Source organism: Periophthalmus magnuspinnatus, chromosome 8 (genome assembly GCF_009829125.3).
Source record: "Periophthalmus magnuspinnatus isolate fPerMag1 chromosome 8, fPerMag1.2.pri, whole genome shotgun sequence".
NCBI classification, from domain to species: domain Eukaryota; kingdom Metazoa; phylum Chordata; class Actinopteri; order Gobiiformes; family Gobiidae; genus Periophthalmus; species Periophthalmus magnuspinnatus.
The window spans coordinates 13,716,468-13,735,994 of NC_047133.1; the positions used below are offsets into that span (position 1 = coordinate 13,716,468).

The following is a 19,527-nucleotide window of genomic DNA, read 5'->3' on the forward strand; positions in this document are numbered from 1 at the left end:
TTGTTTATTTATTGACAATAGACTATAATTACTATCATATATTATAAAAGCTTATGCATGCTAAAGAAGCTTGTATGAATAAAGGATTAATAATAAAAAACTTAACACTAAAGTAGATCAATTTTTAGGGTGTAATTTATCCTTTCATTGTGTAAAAGCACTTTGAATTACTTTGTGAACAAATTGTGCTACATAAATAAATTTGTCTTGTCTTTCATTAAAGGCTGTCGTTGTACTGAATTAAATAGTACCTACTATATTTGAGCCTTACAAGTAGCTATGAGAAGCTATCTATAAAAAAAGACATCTGCTCATCCACATAATAGTGCTTCATGATTGTGCACTAGGGCGCCCTCTGTTGGTAGATTTATGCACTACAGGTCCACCACATGTTTCATTCATCCATTCATTTCTAACCATGAACAAACGTGAGCTCTGTGTGCTTATAACAGATGTCACATATTACTTTGGAGATTATGTATGTTATTAATTGCAATAGTCAGACACTGGATCAGTATTTTAAAGTAGCACAGCCCTAACAGATAAATTGTGTTATGAACTGAAGTCTACAGAGAAAGAAAAGAGGCCATAATGGGCCTGTATTCAATGTATTTGAGGAATGTGTGTGCCCCAGTACAGATATATTGTATAAGCAAACAACTTTAGCAAAACACATTTATTGAGCTTTACTTGTTTTTTTTTTTGGTTGATATCACATTAATAAATCAGTTTTTCATGCTCTGTGCCGCTGTCTGCTCCACGTCCTCTTCACCGACAGCCTCCTCTGGCGTGTCCACCATTTCCATTGCAACAGCGTCCACCATCTCAACTACATGAGTGTCCACCCTTGTTTCTTCTGCTTCCTTCTTTATCTCCACTGTCTCCAACGCGCTAGTGTCCAGCGTCTGTTCCATCTGTGTTTCCTCTTTTGTGTCCAGTGTCTCCACAAGACTGTCCTCTGTCATGTCCTCTTTGTTTATTTCTACCTTAATGTCCAGAGTCTCTGCAGTTTCAGTGTCCATTTGTATTTCTGCTGCCGTGTCCACTGTGTCCACATATGCAGTGTCCACTTTCATGTCCTCCACCTCTGCTTGTGTCTCCACCGCTGTGTCCACTGGGTCCACATAAGCAGTGTCCACATGACCAGAGTCCACCTTCACATCCTCCATCTTGGCTTCTGTCACTGCTGCTGTGTCCACTGTGTCCACATGAGCAGTGTCCACCTTCACGTCGTCCACCTTCACGTCCTCCACCTCTGCTTCTTTGTCCCCTGTCCTCTCTGCTGTCTCCTCCTCCTCGTGGACAGTGATGGGCAGCCAGGAGTCCTTGTGCAGTTTCTCGTTCCTCTCCACCTCCTGCACGCCGGGGGGCGCAGTGGTCTGTGTGTCGAGGAAAGATGTTAGGATTAATAAAATCTGAGCTGGGAAAATTCTAAATTGTTGTAACTGGTTTTAGGATACACAGTGTAACACATCTTTGAAAAGTTGATAATTTATTGTTACGATATTCCATAGACCTACAATTACAAGACGTCTGGGAAGGTTTTGCAACACCGGAGCCAGTCCCCTGTATTTTTTTCCGATAGCCGTTAGCATTAGCCCACAAAAATAGCTAATTATGAATAATCAAGAGAGTGTCAGCTGGTACCAACCCATCCACAACATTTACCAGAGCCTTGTTTAAAGTCTTTGTTGAGTGTGTAAACCTTTTGGTGTTTTATTTGAGATAATAAAGTGGTATCTGAGCTAAAAACTAACACAGTTTCAGCTGAGATTTCTGAACTTCTCTCTGTTGAGCACCTAGAGACCACTAAACCTCATCTTTTACATGCCAAATTTGCGTCTATGAATGTCTTATTTTTTAATTCATGGTGTTATTAGTGTTGAGGAATATGAACATGTGAGAACCCTGTTGAATTTTGCAATATGTAATAAGTATATGTAACTTTTCTAGTGAAGGGTCTGTTAGCTGCTTGTCTCCATGGAAATATTACTGCTTGGAATGTCCCACACAATGAAATTAAACATGTATCTTAATGGAGACAAGCAGGTGATACCACAGGGCCAAGTTAAATATACATTTAATGCCATACTATACCATTTCTGGCAACGCAAAAACATCTCCATGGAGACAAGCTGGTGGCATACTCTTCACCAGAAAAGTTACATAGTGCAACCTTAAGCCCTATATTTACTTGGATAAGCTGCCTCAAAATAAAAAATATAAGAATAAATTAGCACCAAAATAGTACAATTTACAAATGGGTACTTTCCTTTATCTATATAAAATATTTTGCATAGACCCATCAACCTTTCATTTTCAACATTTTATTGAGTAACTATCTAGCAACATTATATTTCATTAGCTGATAATAATTCTGCATCAATAATGGTGACAATAGTGCATCATAAGATATTTGACATTACCACTCCTTACCTGCATGTACGCGGGCAGATGCTTGTACTCCGCCTCATTCACATCAAAATCCTCCATCTTTCTGTCCAGGACCCACCAGCGCCCAGCAAAGCCCACATCCAACACCCGCTCAGGCAGCTCCCTCCAAGGCACAGAGAGGTTGGGGCAGGCGGCCTCATACAGTGCACTCTGGGGGTCGAAGTCAGAGCTGTACACCAGGGAGACGAAGCCCAGGCTCAGGTGGTGCAGGCAGCCCTGGTTTCTCAGTTTGACCAGGTTTTGGACGTGCAGGTCGGATGCAGCGTTGCGGATCCAGGGGGAGAGCAGGGCCAGCTGGTTGGAGCGGTCCAGCAGGGTGGCCTGGAAGTGGGCATGGGACGATACTGTAATTTTGTGTCACCATTATCATGGCCACAATAGTTGCAATTTACAATAATATAACAGTCATTATTAAAATAGTTGATAGTTCAAAACTGTTATGGAAATATACTCAAATTACTATATGCATCATATACTTACTTAAATGACAATTCATATTTTCCTGTATAGCTGCACAATTTTGTATAAGAATTGATTTGGATAAAAAAGTATTGCAACTGTGAATGTGGTTAGCTTTGATTAGATTCTGTTCAGAGTGACAGAAAAGAGTGCACATTGTACACAACTCCAGGATTTAGGGTGCGTTCACATTCAAAATTGCGACTAAACTAGGACTCACCGCAGAACTAAACCGAGACCAGACCTGGACCAAACCAGGACTAGAACAGGACCAAACTAAATGTGCATTATGACTTATACTGGGCATAAACCAGGATGAAATGTGAACACAGCCTAAGAGCAGATGGAAATATCAACTGATACAGAATTACATGCATTTTAGAACATGTTTGAAGAGTTTTACTATAGGTAAAACAGTATTTTTCTATAAAAAGACAGGAGATTTTGTTTTTCACATAGCACAATCTATCTTCCCAATGCCATTATTTATTGTCCTATCCTTACCTGGAAGGAGGACTGGTCGGGTCTGGTGGAGAAGCATGCGTAGGCCCCACCCAGAAGCCCCAGGTACACAGAGGCTTTGAGCGGGCGCTCTCTGGCCCCCACCACCACCTCCCGACATGCCTCTTTGTAGTCGGACAGCAGGCTGCGGCACCACACTCCTGAGACACATAAGTATTAAAGAACTATTAAGACAGTAATTGCCAAAGCAAAGTGGTATACTTAAGAGCAACAAGACTCTACTGGAGCACACAATTATCTGTATGATAAACAAAATAAAAATTGTTACGTTTAAAAAAGCTGATTAAAAATGTAATAACCATCTTCTAGCTTTCAAACAAGTGTATATTTCAAGTAATATTTCTGCATGTTACAGTGTTCAATGTTACAGACCTTCCATCAATTCTTAAAAACACATTTTATTTAAAAAAAACAAAAAAAACAAGATATTTCAAGAACAAAATATTCAGTTTTACCAGTATCACCATATTCTTACTTAACTTCTTATACATTATAAATGCAATTTTATACTAGTCAAAATTGGATGAGAGCTTAATTTTTTTTATTAAATTTTCTGCAAATATGATCTTTTCAATATTCTAACAAATATTCTAATAAACCATAAAATCACCTCATTAATCCTGTACGGTTCAATGGATCTCAAATACCTTAGAGACCCTTATTATGCAGGTTTCTGATCTAAGTTATAATGCAGGTTCCTCAACAAAAACATATTCAGGGTTGTGTTTTGTTTCATTCACACATGTTTAACACACAGATCCTGCATATTGAGGCTGAATTGTTCTCTCAAACAGAAAACACACTGTACCACCTTGTGATGTCATGTGGTAATACAGGGAGTGCTCCATTGTGTTTTTAAACTCCATACACCTTCAGTAGAATCATTTGGATGATTTCAGCCCTTGAATTGCCAATCTCTACAAAACAAAAATACTAGGTAGCTGTTCACTTGAAAACTACCGCTTCATAACATCATAAGGGCCATGAGCATTTACTTTATATAGGACTATGAAGACAAGAGTATGAAATCAATTTGCCAACCATGATGCTAATCTGTCTAGAATAGTTATCAATTCTTTAATAATAAAAATCAAACTGTCAAAAAGAGTTTATCATACTCTTCACTGGAATTGATCTTTATCTCTCAGGATTTGTTACTGTTGTCAAAAGCACACTTCTCCAATGACTGACACTGACAGGTAGCAGTCCACACTGGAGGGTTTTCTCACCGGCTTTACTCTGCTTCACCCTCTCCCAGCGACTCGCCGGAACCGGGGCAGGAGCTGCGGGTGGAGCCGCTTCTGCCGCGGTACATAACGCTCTCCTCACCGCACGAAACGAGGCCATTTCAGCGGATTTTGGCTTCTACGGTCACCTTCATAACCCCAACATCCTGAAGGCGACTGGTCACATGGAACCAAAATGGCGAGGTCGGTCCTCTTTCTTTTACATTCCGACGAGAAACTATCTGGCAAAAGTAAAGTACCGCACAAATAGTTAAGGTAAATATAAAATAAATACATATAATATTATCGATACATAACCGACTGAAATTGACCAATATGAATATAAACGATTGTTTAAAAAATTTAATGGTGAAAAATTAATACGATTTGACAGGATCCACGTGACCGCTTTGTTTACGCGGTGACGTGTACCGGAACTACGGTCTGACAAGAGACGGTACGCTTCCGTGGATCTGTACGTTTCGGATAAATCGGATAGCGAGATGTATTATCAAATTTAGCTGCATTTTTGTGTTCTTTGTGAATCGAATGGCATCATATTTTTTGTAAGTAGCGATTTAAACACAGATCGTCCTAATACATGTAGCAATACTCACGATCCGGTCTGGTCCACAAAGCCGGCTGTCACACCTGGGACTGAGGTGTCATCATTGTACTGGGGGGACAGGTAGGGTTGTTTTTTTTTTGTTTTTTTTTAAGTTTTTTTGTTTTTAGCTTTTTAATGCTAAAATAAGGCTAGACATATTAAATTGTAGAGATGATTATATTAAGGCTTGCTGTGTAAAATGATGATGTTAAATGTCATTGATTACTCAAGGCGTTATTGTTAATTAACCTCCCATTAGGTCCTGAATGAGGTAGCTGTTTGTGCCCAAGATTATGGCGAGTCCAAATGATCTGCAATTTCAAGGTAAATCTGCCCCGTCTAATTTCTTACTGATAAGATAATATTTGCTTTTCTGTGACCATGATCCTACATAATACGGAGAGATTAATGTGTCATTAGTGCATTCAGATGTGGGTAATCAGATAATTTTCATACACCCCATCTACAACTTCTAAGTGCTGCTAAAAGATAAGATAACTAATGCATTGTGGGAGAGGGAACACATGACTTGAACATATTCTACTGTGTCATTATAAAATTTTTGTTTTGGATGGAAGTAGACAACAACTATTAAAACCGAACAGTCTTCATGGAGCTAGATCTTTTTCATGCCATACTGTAGAATATTATACCCAAAGGAACAACATTCCATGGAAACAAGCAGGAGGAGGCACTCCTTCAGTACAAGTACCATTTCAAAAACTTTTTTAGCTATTTAGACAACTTTTTCTTTTTTTACATAGAGGAATGTTCATTTAAAAAATTAATAAAAAAAAAAAAAAAAGTACTGTTTACCGTTGTTGTTTCTGGAGCAGAGTTTGAGGAGGCAGCTCAGCTGTTATCCTCCAACCCTGGAGCCTCCACTCTGAGTGTGTCCACATCCAACAACAGTGTGTCAGCAGAGGGCAGAAGTGAGGAAGTGAAGCTGGACCTGTCTGATGAGGAGGAGGCCGAACAGGAAAGCTCTGAGGTCTGTGAGAGAAACCTGGTCAAGCCATCCCATTTGGTGAAATTACCCTTAAGCAGCCATAGACATTTGAAAAAATGATATGTACTTCTAGCCGTACCTGATTTTTACTGTCTTAATACGTGAAAAACTGTTAATAGTTAATTTTAAACGGTTTGCAGGAGTCCAAACTTACCTCACTTTTGTTGCACATTCCTAGAATCCTAATTATTCACCACGATGAGTTCATAAGTGCTTTTCACAACTTTCTGAGGGCAGAATGGAATTGCAGTCACAGTGATGCCAACAACAACTAGCTTGCCAACAATGATCTATGTTCATGGACAAAACGTTATAATAATAACCAATACTATACTATACTATCTATACTAAAACTAGTATTGAACCTAGATATTCATTTGAGCAGGTATCAGTACTAAAGAAGTCACTTTCACGGGACAGAAATGAACCTTTCCTAAATTGCTTTAGGATGAGCTTGAGCTCACCCCATAGATGCCCATGGCCCACTATGAAACATATTTGGACTACTGAGGGATTACACTGATATAAGGCCACATGGTAATATAAAATAAAGTACTATGATTTCCTTAGTTTTGAAATAAAGTTAGAAGTTTTAGTATTGTGACAGCACTAGACAATACACAGCGGTTTCATTTTGCTGTGTACTGCTGTGTTTACAAAATATCTACACTGGTGCAAGACACATTTTACTTTATTGCATAAAAGAAATCAGGTACAGCTCCCATAAAGTCTGAAAGGTGGATGGAGACTAATCGGCTATATGTCAATCATTACCACATACAATTTTCCATTAACAATTTTCACAAATTTGCTACTTTTGCAATTATACAATACAAATACAGATGCATCCTTGGTTTAAATCCTCTACAACTGAAAACAGTAAGGGCTTCTGCACGTTGTATTGTCTACATACCTTCACACCAGGCTGATTTATAACAAAGACTGATTCATTGCAAAGCATTTATCTGTGGGCTGGGTGTGTTATTGAGTCTATCACCAGCAGAGGGCGATAGACAAAGATCCAAGAATTGTCACTAAAACCATGTGTTCAATGAAAACACTGTATTCCTACAGTTATAAAATATGAAATGCCAATGCTGTGGTCTAAAGTATCTTGTGTTCTGTGATACTGCTTCTGTGTTATAGCTCTTAGGAGGGCAGAAGCCTACTGGAGGATTCTGGACATTTGAGTACTACCAGTCTTTCTTTAACGTGGATACTACACAGGTAGGACCGACACAGTCCATTAGCATTGGCTCAGGGTAGGGCTGCACACTATCACTTACTTATCTTTAATGCAATATCAATATTTAAAGAAACATAATATAAATATATATGTGTATAGATGTGTCTTGCAACTAACTTATAAGTGTAAATATGCCAAAGTATGTTTCTCCACTTAAAAAGTAGTAAAGTTTAAGTTATTATTGTTGTTGTCATTATCAAAGGTAGGGTATACAGCCTGTACTCTTTCTGATTTAAAAAAAAAAAAAAAAAAAAAAAAAAAAGGTTCTACAATCACAACTGAACCTGTATTGCCAGACCTTTACCCTGCAGATAAGAGGACACAGACGAATTTTTTTTCATTCTCGGTATATGGACAGACCTCATGTGAAAGCTCAGAACCTCCAGATTTCACTCACTGAGCTGCAGAGGCTGCACTAGCACTGATTCATGATTGGCTGCAGGTGCTGGGATTTAGGTTGTGACCATTCAGAGGGTGATTTTACATTTTTTCTTACTGGTTTAGTGATAGGATCTGGCAATCTAAAGTGAGGTGCTCATTCACCTTTCTGATTGGATAATTGTCAACTTAGCCATCATGTCCAATGTTTTTGTAACTAACAACTGTAATGCTAATTTATTCTCGTCTGTAAAAGCAATATTTGATTTGAACATGTTTACCTTGGATCTGGAAATACAAGTAATTTGAAAGAAAAAAAATCTACTTGGTCTGCAACATAGTTTTCAAACACTGGTGCTCTCATCTCTGATGCGCAGGTGCTGGATAGAGTCAAAGGATCTGTGATGCCACTACCAGGACGAAACTTCATCAAACATCACTTGAGGAGCAACCCAGATCTATATGGTATATATGTACACAGTCACCTTCGTTGTCTGTTCAAAACGTTAACAAAATTAAATTAATATTGTCTACTGCTAACCATGTAGTGTAAACCTCTACAAACATGTTCTGAAATGCGTGAGTAGTTCTTGTAGCAGTTTAGAGTTCAGTCTCTTATGAAACTGTAATGCTCCTGGATATGAAAGCAACTTTTATTCACAATTTGACTATATACTAGGAAATATGGTGCATATGACAGGTTTTCATAATTGTATAATTATGACTTGGTTAGGTGGGATAGTATCTGTGGTAAATATTGATCATAGTTTTACACTGGTTATGAGACAGTTGGTGAAGATTTTGTTGAATAAAACAGTTGACAGTTATGGTTACAGTACGTCATCAATACACAGATTTCCATTTGAAATTTAAGGACAATTTATGAGCAACATATTTTTATGACAATTTATTCAGCATTTATTTATCAAAATCAGTTGTGAAACTAACTATTGTGTAAATTAGATACATTTTGGCCATTTGTGGCCAACTAGGAAGTAAAATTATAAACCTTACCAAAATGAAACTATGGTTTAATGAAATATTCAGTCTTACCCATCATATGCACTTTAAAGTTAAGATCAGTCTCAGAAATTAATGTAACATCCCCTAAAAGCATGTGTGTGCTGCATTGGCAGGACCATTCTGGATCTGTGTGACCCTGGTGTTCACTGTGGCTATCAGCGGGAACCTGTCCACGTTCCTCATTGAGATGGGGAATCCTGCTTATCATTATACTCCACAGTTCCACAGAGGTAATTAAAAACAATGACATCACAATATTCAGAAATAGTCTACAACTGGGCCCTTAAAATGTTAAAAAACAACTAGATAATTTTAAAAGGTTTGCAGTGGTCCAAAGTTATTCCTCACTTAACTTAGGCATTCTGAGCATCTTAATTAATGAGTTTATAAGCACTTTTCACAACTTTCAGAGACTAGAGCAGAGTTTTGCTCTGATGGTAAAACTAACAACAACTAGACTTCCTAATTATCGGACAATAAAATGCTTTATAATTAGATCCAGACAGCATACAGCAGACTTATTTTGACTTCAAGAGCTGCATGTAGAATATATCTGTATTGCTCAGATACATGTAAGAAAATCTGATATAGGCCCCTTACTGCATATATTGCATATATTTTTGATCGGCTTTATGTTTAATTACTGGGCCTATCCATATGAAACAAAAACTGGTGCTGTCAGCATAAATAACTACAAATAATTAAGACGAAATATTTTCTGTATCAGACTGGTAAATCGACAGCTTTGTCTTTCGACTCAGTTCCTTCTTTCCCACAACAGACAATCTACGTTCCTACCCTCACCTATGGTCATGAGTTTTGGGTAATGACCAAAGGGACTAGATCGCGGATACAAGCAGTCGAAATGAGTTTCCTCCGTAGGGTGGCTGGGTGCTCCCTTAGAGATAGAGTGAGGAGCTGAGTTTCAGTCACACAGGAGTACCTCAGAGTAGAGCCGCTGCTCCTCCATATCAACAGGAGCCAGCTGAGGTGGGCATCTGTTCTGGGCGCCTCCCTGGACACCTCCCTGTGTTCTGGGTATGTCCCACCAGGAGGAGGCCCCAGGGAAGACCCAGGACACGCCGTAGGGACTATGTCTCTCAGCTGGCCTGGGAATGCCGTGGGGTCCCACTGAAGGAGGTGGAGGAAGTGTCCAGGGTGAGAGAAGTCCCTGCTTACAGTGTTGCCCCCGCGACCTGGCCCCGGATAAGCGGAAGAAAATGGATGGATATATTTTCATCAGTTGAAAGGACTTTAAGCTATTTGTTTACATCCTCTATAATCACATGAAACCAGGTAGCATGTTTTTAAAGTCCACCTTCACCTGCCCATTAACCTCAAAAACATTTCAATAGTATAAATATATTTTTAACAGTGAAATATCAAGTGTTCTGAAATTAAAAATAATCCAGAATGTACATTAAAATTCAAATCTTTGTGTGTCTTCCTCTCCACAGTGACGGTGGCCTCAATAGTGATCTTCCTGTATGCCTGGCTGGTGCCCATCAGCCTATGGGGCTTCCTCAGCTGGAGACAAGGGGTGGAGAGGCAGGTGGGAGGCTACTCTTTCCTGGAGACAGTATGTGTCTACGGCTACTCCCTCTTCATCTACATCCCCACTTCTGTGAGTACATATAATATATACAAGATGTGTTAAAACATGAACTGATCAAAACTAGATTTTTCCAATTTTGCTACTAAGAAATTTCATTCTTATTTATCTATAATAGGTAATAGAATAATTATACATGGATGAGTCCATACAGTGAATTGACATGCAAACATTCTGTAATTCTACATTAAATATACTGTACCCGATTTTTAGTATCTTCAAAGCGTGACAGAAACACTCATTCCTCACTTACCTTAAGCATTTCAAACTTCCTAATTATTAATCACTATGAGTTTATAACTACTACAACTGATTATTGAGACAATAAAACACTTTATTCTGTTCTAATTAGATACAGACAGTGCATAGCGGACTTATTTTGACCTCAGGAGCTGCTTTTAGAATATAACTGTACTGGGAAAAGATCAATTTTGCTCCAAAAAAAAAATGGATACAGGACCTTTAACTTGTTCATCTATCCGCAGATTTTGTGGATCATACCTTTTGAGTGGCTGCGCTGGACGTTGATGGTGGTTGCTATGGTGATCTCAGGCTCAGTGCTGGTGTTGACCTTCTGGCCAGTGGTGCGAGAGGACACTAAACCCATGGCCGTGTCCACTGTGGCCATTATAGTGGCTCTGCACTCCCTACTGGCCATCGGCTGTAAGGTCAGTACACTAAAGAGAATTGTTTTCACAGTTTTTGCAAGAAAAATCCAAACTGAAACCATCAGATCATAATTTGTTTGGGATTAGCTCCTCAAACTTGTTATATTAATATTATGGCTTTAAGACTTTTCAACTGACAACAACTGTGTCTTTGGGGTTGAATATAATAATACATTTAATGACCTGCTTTTAACTGTTGGTTATGGGAAGTCTGCAGCTCTTTTGCTTATCAGCTGTCTTTGACACAGTCCCGCCTGGAGACACATGTTTCATTAAGGGTGCAGTTTCAATCACACAAGTTTTTTTACACCCCAGGGTTCTACATTAGGGCCGGCCCACTTTGCTCTGTACATGCTTCCCTGGGTGATGTTTTTAGAAAGCACAATGTTGCATTTCATTGTTTTGCGGATGTCAGGGACCGCCAAGATCATCCTGCAGTGTGGGTGATTATGGATTCTATGTTCAAACTGGACAAGCACATTAGCTCTGTCAAGTCCAGCTTCTTTCAGTTGAGGCTCCTTGCTCAAATAAAATCCTACCTTCCACAAGCGGATTTTGAAAAACCAATAAATTTTTCCTATCAACTGCCTTATTTTTCTATGAAGACATTGTTGGTTACTATTCTAGAGGTAGTGATGTCTTACTCCCAGATGGGCCCAAGAGCCAAATGTTTTTATTGATTACCTTGTACTTTGTTATGAAATAGCCAAAAGATAAATTCACAAATGCTGAACCTGATTAACCTGACCTATTAATGATTATACCTTATACCTCGCTATATACAAAAAAATCTGCATTTAACAAAATTAATCTTAGTTCTCTGCATTTAGTTTTTCCCTCTTTACCTGTCCTGTTTGGCAGTCAGTTTGAATTAAACCATTTTGTTTTTTTATTTTAATTGTTTATCTATTTAGAATCTGAAATATGATTTATTACTGTATTACAAGTTATGTGTTCTCATGACCTTATTTTGTCTGTTTTAGATGTATTTCTTCCAGACCGCTTCACACATCTCTCCTCTGCCCCCCACCACTGCCCCAATTCAGATAGATACCCAGACCACTCATTTCGGATCCACTCTGAACTGAACCTGGACCAAACCTGGACTAAACCGGGTCTCTGGACTCCACACAGACTCTATACTGTGGATCTTTCTGCTGCTGTGGCTGAAGAGATAACTGTGAATGACAGCAATAACTCTGGTGGTGAAGAATGTGCTTTGTCTATTTAATTTAATCTGATAATATTTATGAAGAGGGAGAATTAAGAAAACTTAAATCATCAAACTTAAGAATTATTATTTTCATCTGCTCTGCACTGTTCATTTTTGGCAAATGTTTCCTCAGTTAAATGAAGTCACTTGTTGTATTTTGGTGAACTGGTGACCTGGTACCCTCTCCAACAGTGTTTCATGAACTAAACCCATAGACTGTATATATAAATGGACATAGCTAACCTGCTAGCCGCCACATTCTAAATGGGATTTGAGCATGGGCGTGCTTCAAACTAAATCAACTCTGGCTCCAATTCACTTTACACTGAAAAACATTGAAAAACTGTGACCCCTCTCCTTGTAAGTGTTGCTATCAGACTGGTCATTTTGCTCTTAAAATGTTCTGTCAAACTGGTAAGAGAGCTGGAAAATGTTTGTATTAATCTGTGCTACATGATCCTGGCGTGTTTATTTGGCTATTTTGTCCATAAATCAATATATAGACAATAATAACAGAGCAATGAGACGCCCTCTTTTTCCAAGGTCGTTCCCTCTAGTGTTAGCAAGAGGTTTGATTAACTAGGCACCGGCCCGTGGTAAACCAGCAGTGCGAGTGGGAAGGGGCATTACCTTTAACAGCCTCGCTCCCCATTGGCTCTTTGGTTGCTATGATACTCGCGGTCAGAATTCCAAATATGGAACCTGAACGATCTGGATGACGTCACACTCACTTTGTCCACTACTTTATACAGTCTATGACTAAACCAAAACTAAACTAGGATTGTTAGGGACTTGGGTCACTGCAGCCAACCTCCTGACATGTCCTTTTTCAGACCTATTTGAAAATCCATCTAGTTTACTTAAAGGATCCATATTACACAATTTTCTAATCTATGTTATAAAGTTGTTCCCTCGTCAAAAGCATATGCAACATTGTTTTGTTTCATTCACTCATGTTTAACACACAAATCCTGTGTATTTAGGAGTTCTTCTCTCAAACAGAAAACACTCTGTTCCACCTTGTGATGCCACTGTGCTTTTAAACTCCATTTAAACTCCTTCACTAGAATCATTTGGATGATGATTTTAGCTCTGGAATTGCCAATCTGTACTGAACAAAAGGTAAAAGATAGCTGTTAACTTGAAAACTGTCGCTTCATGAGATCACAAGGCGGGAACAAAGCATTTTGAGCTTTGGAGACGTAGACAGACTAATAATAAAGGGTGACTGAAGCGTGTGAATGAAACAAAACACAACTACAGGTATGTTTTTAATGAGGTAACATCATTATAACCTGGCTGAAAGCTCACGAGAGTCCACTTCGTGTAATATAGGAAATTCATCTATTTTTTATAATAATAAATTACAAAATGTTCTTTTAATACAGGATACATTATGTAAAATATTATAACCATTGGCTTACAGTATTGTATTTCAATGGATTCATACATATATTCTTGTATTGTTCTGCATTTGAATCTTGACTGCTCAGAAAATTTAAATTTTCACCCACCCTCTATCTCCGCCCCCTGCTCTGTATTTGCGACTATTAAAAAAAAAATTCACGATTTTTAGCAATAAAAATGAGTACACAAAATGCAACATGCTTGACATGGTGTTATAATTTAAAAATATTTACCTGAAAAAAAGCATAATTTGTCTTTAAATTTTCCTAAAATCTTCTAATCTTTGTGGCACACTTTCAGGGATACAACATTTGATTTTTTTTTTTTCTTAATGTGTTTTATTTATTTTTTCTTCTCATTCATCAAGATCAAGAATAACATTATTGTATGTTCCACATTTGTTGGTATGTTGGTTGTCAACATAATGTTTACACTTCTGAAGGAGCTTAGTAATACTTCGAGTTCACCATTGCGGGATAGGACAAAGCCTAGAGTTCTGCATGTTTTTTAGTATAATTGCAAACTACTGTTCCTTGAAATAAAGGAGTGCGCTTCCATGGATTGTTCTGGAGTGGCAAGTCAATTTATTTGTACTTGGAAAGTACATATAGATACTTTTTCAGTTGTATGAATCACAGATGACCACCAGACCCCCGGCAGTGAGACCAAGAGAGGATTGGAGTCATTGTCAGTGTTATTTTTTGTACTATGCTGTTGCTATTCGCTACACACTGCAAGCAAAGCATTTCTCTGCAAACTTTTAAGAAGGATCCATGTGAGTCATTGTATGACGTTTTGGGATGAGAGCTTGACTGGCCCTTGGCTGTGTAAAGGTGGTCCAGCCTGCTTCTCCATTTGAAAAAGTTGTGCTAGTGCTGTAAAGTTGTGCTAGTGGACAAAGAATTCATGCATGTGAATACCGGTGATGTGCCAAACGGTTTGTGCCGACTACTTTGATAGATAACCATTTCTCTTTCGCTGTTTGAAAATCAGGCAAAAGTCTGTAGAAAATCCTTTGTGAAAACCTTTGTGAAAGCTGTAGGTCCCTTTCAGTTTGTGTTCATATTACACTCTGGGGGCTGATGAGAATGCTGCAGTATCGATGGACTTTCCAACTTGCAATAGGTTTAAAGGTTTAAACTAGCAATAACTAATCCAGATTGAAGGTTGGATTTTGTGATATTGGCTGTTTAGGGAACATACATTTTCACTCATGCAGCAGTAGAGCTTTACTGTGCATGGTTGGCGGGCTGTTCAGTCATTGGATGTATCTATCCGTGAAAGAGTAGTGACACACTCCACTGAGCTCTCGGCCCATTTAACGGGTGGCCATGTTTGAACTTCAGGGCTTGTCTCAGTGGCCCAGCATTAGCATGAGACCGCTCTTGGCCTTTTGTTATCATCTTTCAACTGCTTTACCATTTCCTGCAACTCGCACATTTAGCCTTCCAAAGTAAAAGATAATTTTGAACAAATATGTGGAAATTGCTACAGCTATATTGTCACAATACCTCAAACATAGTATACTGAATACTTCTAGTATTGAGCCACAAGGATAGATGGGCCGGACTGTTTGCTTTGGATCGGATGAATGAATGCATCAATTAATTACACACAGCACTCACTGGTGAACAATAACACTGTGACAATCGTTTTCTTTAGGCTAGAACATGCTCTGCACAGCTGTCCAGGTCCAGTTTAATGAGAGGCAGAGGCTCTTCGACACCTAAAGACTCAGTGGCTTCAGAAAGAGGCATGGTACCACAGGGGGAGGACAACAGGCGTAGAATACAGCTCCAGGAGAGTAGGTTGGCTTGGTTTAAAAGAGAAAAGAAAACAGAGACTGTATTCTAAAGTTTTAGAGGTAATGCAGAGGGAGAAAGACTTCCAGATGTGCTGGAAGGACTTTGCAGTTGCACACAAGGGACAAAGAAGCCAGTGTGACTTCCCAAGTGCCTGAGAAGGAGGAGACAGGTACTGCAGAATGGAAAGGAAGAGTTATGTTGAGAAAATGTGGTGTTGAGGCTTGAAAAAGACAATTTGGAGGAGAAATACAAAAAGCTGGAGGGCAGATTGAAGCAAGAGGAAGACCAGCGGAGCAGGTGAAAAAACACTTTGAAGAGGAACAGAACCAGTGGTGACCAATGGTGAGAATGAGTACATGGAAAAAGTTATTCCGCATGGCCACATTTATGAGTTTTTAAAGCAGATGTCCCCTCATCAGACTGACGAGATGGAAAGCTTCTATGAGAGCAAGGTAGAGAGTGGGCAGTCAAGTGAGGAGGAGACTGAGTCATCTAGTGAGGTGTGAACAGTTTAATGACGAGGAGACAGAACCTTTTATTTGGAAGGAGAGGGAACAGTCTAGAGTGGAGGAGACAGAGCTATCCACACGCTAAGTAAGTGCATTGAGTAGTTAAGAGCTGTAGGGAGCAGCAGAATGGGCTTTAAGAGTTTGTTAGGTGCTCACCAGCTCCAGACCAGTTCACTAACTTCATGAGGTTCTTCAACAACCCAGATGGTGAATAGGATTATGTGCCCTGCCACAGGTTAGGTGTATGTAGAAGTTTGCCTGTCACTCTTGAAACAAAATTTTTTGAAAAAGGACAGAAATTATTATGCAGCTCTATCACTGCCAGGGTAACATGTTAGCTTCTGTTTATATGGATAGGCCTAAAATGATATATTTTTTACAGTTTTATGTTTTATGTTATGGTGTAAGTTGAGAGATTTTCCTTCAGATAAAACCCTCTGCAGTCTCATCGACAACAGACAACACTGAAGACGACAGCTCAACAGCTCGACTTAACGGTGAAATGGTGATTCTGACAAAAAAAAATTCTGTCTTTTAACTTTTATATTTTAGCAATTTTATTGCATTGGTGATAATTGATTGTTATCTTGTTATCTACATATATATTCACATTTGCATATTCATTCTGATTCGGGTTAGACTGGAAATTCAAGGACTGAAATTATCCAGATGTTGCTCAGAGAATAGAGTTTAAAGCAGCTCTGCTTGTGAACAAGTCTCTCCATGGACCAAAGAATATCTCTTACATGTTAGTGCCATATCTTCTATCTTCATCTTAGACTCTGGGGACTTCAGGGACCAGCCTCCTGCTGATGCCCAGAGTCAAATCTAAACATGGGAAATCAGCGTTTCAGTTTTATGCAGCTAAAACCTGGAACAGTCTTCCTGAAGATGTGAGACAGGCCTCTACTTTGACAATGTTTAAATCCAAGCTCCAAACGGTTGTCTAGCTGTGCATACGACTAAAAGGATTTTATTCTGCACTCTTCTCTTTTAATACTCATTTTGTTAATTAATTAATTTATGTTAATTTTATGATGATTATTAATGTTTTGATTTGTTGTATTGTGATTTTAATGTCTTTCTTATGCTGTAAAGCACTTTGAATTACTTTGTGTACGAATTGTGCCATACAAATAAACTTGCATCACTTTACAGTATTTGAATCAAAGATCAATCAAAGAGACAAGAGTAAATCAATTTCTAAATAAAATCCCCCTTAGTCAATGTAAAAATACATCCATAGATTAATTAATGTACAACTTGATTAGCTGCTAGCCCATTTAGCTGTAGAAATCCACGATAATCTTTGAGAATCTGTACACCCCAGTGCGTAAAAATAATCACAATTTCTGAAACTCCAATAAAGTTTGCGTATTACGGCTAACGCGGTTCGTTCCCGTGTAGAGTGACCAGACACCCAAGAACAGTTGCAGTTTTGAGCCCTGTGTCCCCTGTACCAGCAGATTTATCCCAAACCATTGATTTGTCCCAGTTATATACAGTGCAAAAAATATCCCAGGTGTTCCTATTTTTTGAACATTTTGATACCTGCCAACAATGAAGAGTTGCATAAATAGTCATTTGTTTAGCCAAAATGCAGAAAAATGTGCTTGAAAATAACCTGAACACAAAGAAAATGCAGTTGCACTGACAGAAGTCTCTCAGATTATACTGATGTACAAGAAAAACACAAATAATTAATCTCTAAATCTGGTCACCATATTTCTGAGGGAATTCCTCGCCGCCATCCCTGCATCACCCATATGAGGTTTAAGTTGAGTGTGCCGAGATTGTGTGACGGCATTTGCACAAGCTCTGTTGAGTGTGAATGCAGCATTAGTCTCTTTGTGATCCAGTGGTACCACTGCAGATCACTTTGATATATTTTACTCCTTTCAAATATTTTAAGTTAACTGCAACTTTTCACAACATTCACTTCTACAACACCACATTTTTACACCGCAAAGAAACCAACTTGAAACCAAGAGCTCCAACAGTCCAGGATCTTCCGTATAAGTGGTTGTGTAGTCAGAGGATGCAACACACGCCTCTGGGTTGCTGGTTCAAGACCAGACCCATTTAAAACTGTCACTATGCATAGTCACTGCACTCACTCACTGCACAATTGAACATTTGAACATATGTTTTTAAAGACCAAGCAGTAGAAGCTCTACTTAACTGCAACACAACTCTTACCTGTATTTTTTTTTAACTGCTAAAATGGTAATAAAACAGAGGACACATGTGAAACAATAATAACTACAGAAACTACTTCATGGGTGTGAAGTAGTTTCTTTGAGGTTTTAGTCCGACTGACTTCAATTGAAAAATTGAGGCCTTCACTTTATAAATGTTGATGTTATCGTCATTTTGGTCCCAAAATGTTCGTATTAATCCACTCTACAGAGTCAGTGTATTTTAATTTTGCCATTTTGTCCATAAATCAAGATATGAACATTAAATCAGACAAATCAGGTGCCCTTTTCCCCTGAGGTTGCTCTTGCTAGAGTTAGCAACAGGTTTGATTGAAAGCATAGATTGTATATAGATGGGCATAGCTAGTCCCCTACCTGCCACATTCCAAATTGCATGTTTGTAATTGACAGCTATGATGGCTCGTTACTAAGTGTCTACCGTCTGCAAAACCAGCAATGTGTGCAGGAAGGAGCATTACCTTCACCAACCTCCCTTTTGATTGGCTCTTTAATTGGGCGCCTAGATTTACAAATATGGGTCTTGGTTGCAAATTACCCACTATAACCATTAGCCTCAATGGACTACAACCAAATAAAGTGGAATGCTCTGGGCGTCACACTTCCTCAGTGTACTTCTAAATACAGTCTGAAGGGAACACGGCTCTTTACTGCTTCTCCCTTTAGTAAAAGAATTGCATGCAATTCAAATAAAAGACTAAAAGAAGACAGCCAAAGTGCTGATTGTGTTGTGATCGTGCTACCTTTGACCATTCATTCATTTATATTCACCAAATAGTAGTTAATAGTCATGGAAAACAGCCAAGTGGAATTATGGGTGATGTAGACTTGTGGGCGGAGCATTGGACAGAATCATAATGCTAACTGTAAGAAGGGTTGAAACAGGGCTGGGAGTGATCACAAGATTATTCAAACATGCATGTATGACAAAACCTCTTCAGTCATGTTTTTGATGAGGGAATGTTAAAATATGGTAGAAAGCTCCAACAGTCCATTTGGCATAACACCCCTCTTTAAGGACGCGCTCACACAGGCCCAATCCAACTGTGCCCAAAGCTTAACCTCTAAAGTGCCACACGTTTGGCCACGGTTCATTTGAGACTTAGGCCTAGTTGGAGGAGGTGGGCCATTGTTATTTACCGTAATCCATAAACTTGGAGGAGCGTATCACAG

The 19,527-nt window shown here is 38.8% G+C and overlaps 2 protein-coding genes across 2 annotated transcripts; one reads left to right on the forward strand and one right to left on the reverse strand.

Moving 5' to 3' along the window:
* Positions 1 to 664: 664 nt before the first annotated feature.
* timm29 (translocase of inner mitochondrial membrane 29) lies at positions 665 to 4,885 on the reverse strand. Its single transcript, XM_033971620.2, has 4 exons — positions 4,665 to 4,885; positions 3,418 to 3,575; positions 2,437 to 2,775; positions 665 to 1,379 (listed from the first exon to the last, which is right to left on the reverse strand). Exons 1-4 carry the CDS (start codon positions 4,780 to 4,782, stop codon positions 726 to 728), a joined length of 1,269 nt encoding a protein of 422 aa, XP_033827511.1. The 5' UTR covers positions 4,783 to 4,885; the 3' UTR covers positions 665 to 725.
* Positions 4,886 to 5,073: 188 nt separating this feature from the next.
* yipf2 (Yip1 domain family, member 2) lies at positions 5,074 to 14,377 on the forward strand. The gene is made up of 9 exons (XM_033970960.2): positions 5,074 to 5,349; positions 5,528 to 5,592; positions 6,105 to 6,259; positions 7,424 to 7,504; positions 8,279 to 8,366; positions 9,038 to 9,154; positions 10,382 to 10,548; positions 11,022 to 11,204; positions 12,188 to 14,377. Exons 2-9 carry the CDS (start codon positions 5,562 to 5,564, stop codon positions 12,290 to 12,292), a joined length of 927 nt encoding a protein of 308 aa, XP_033826851.1. The 5' UTR covers positions 5,074 to 5,349; positions 5,528 to 5,561; the 3' UTR covers positions 12,293 to 14,377.
* The last annotated feature ends 5,150 nt before the right edge of the window (positions 14,378 to 19,527 follow it).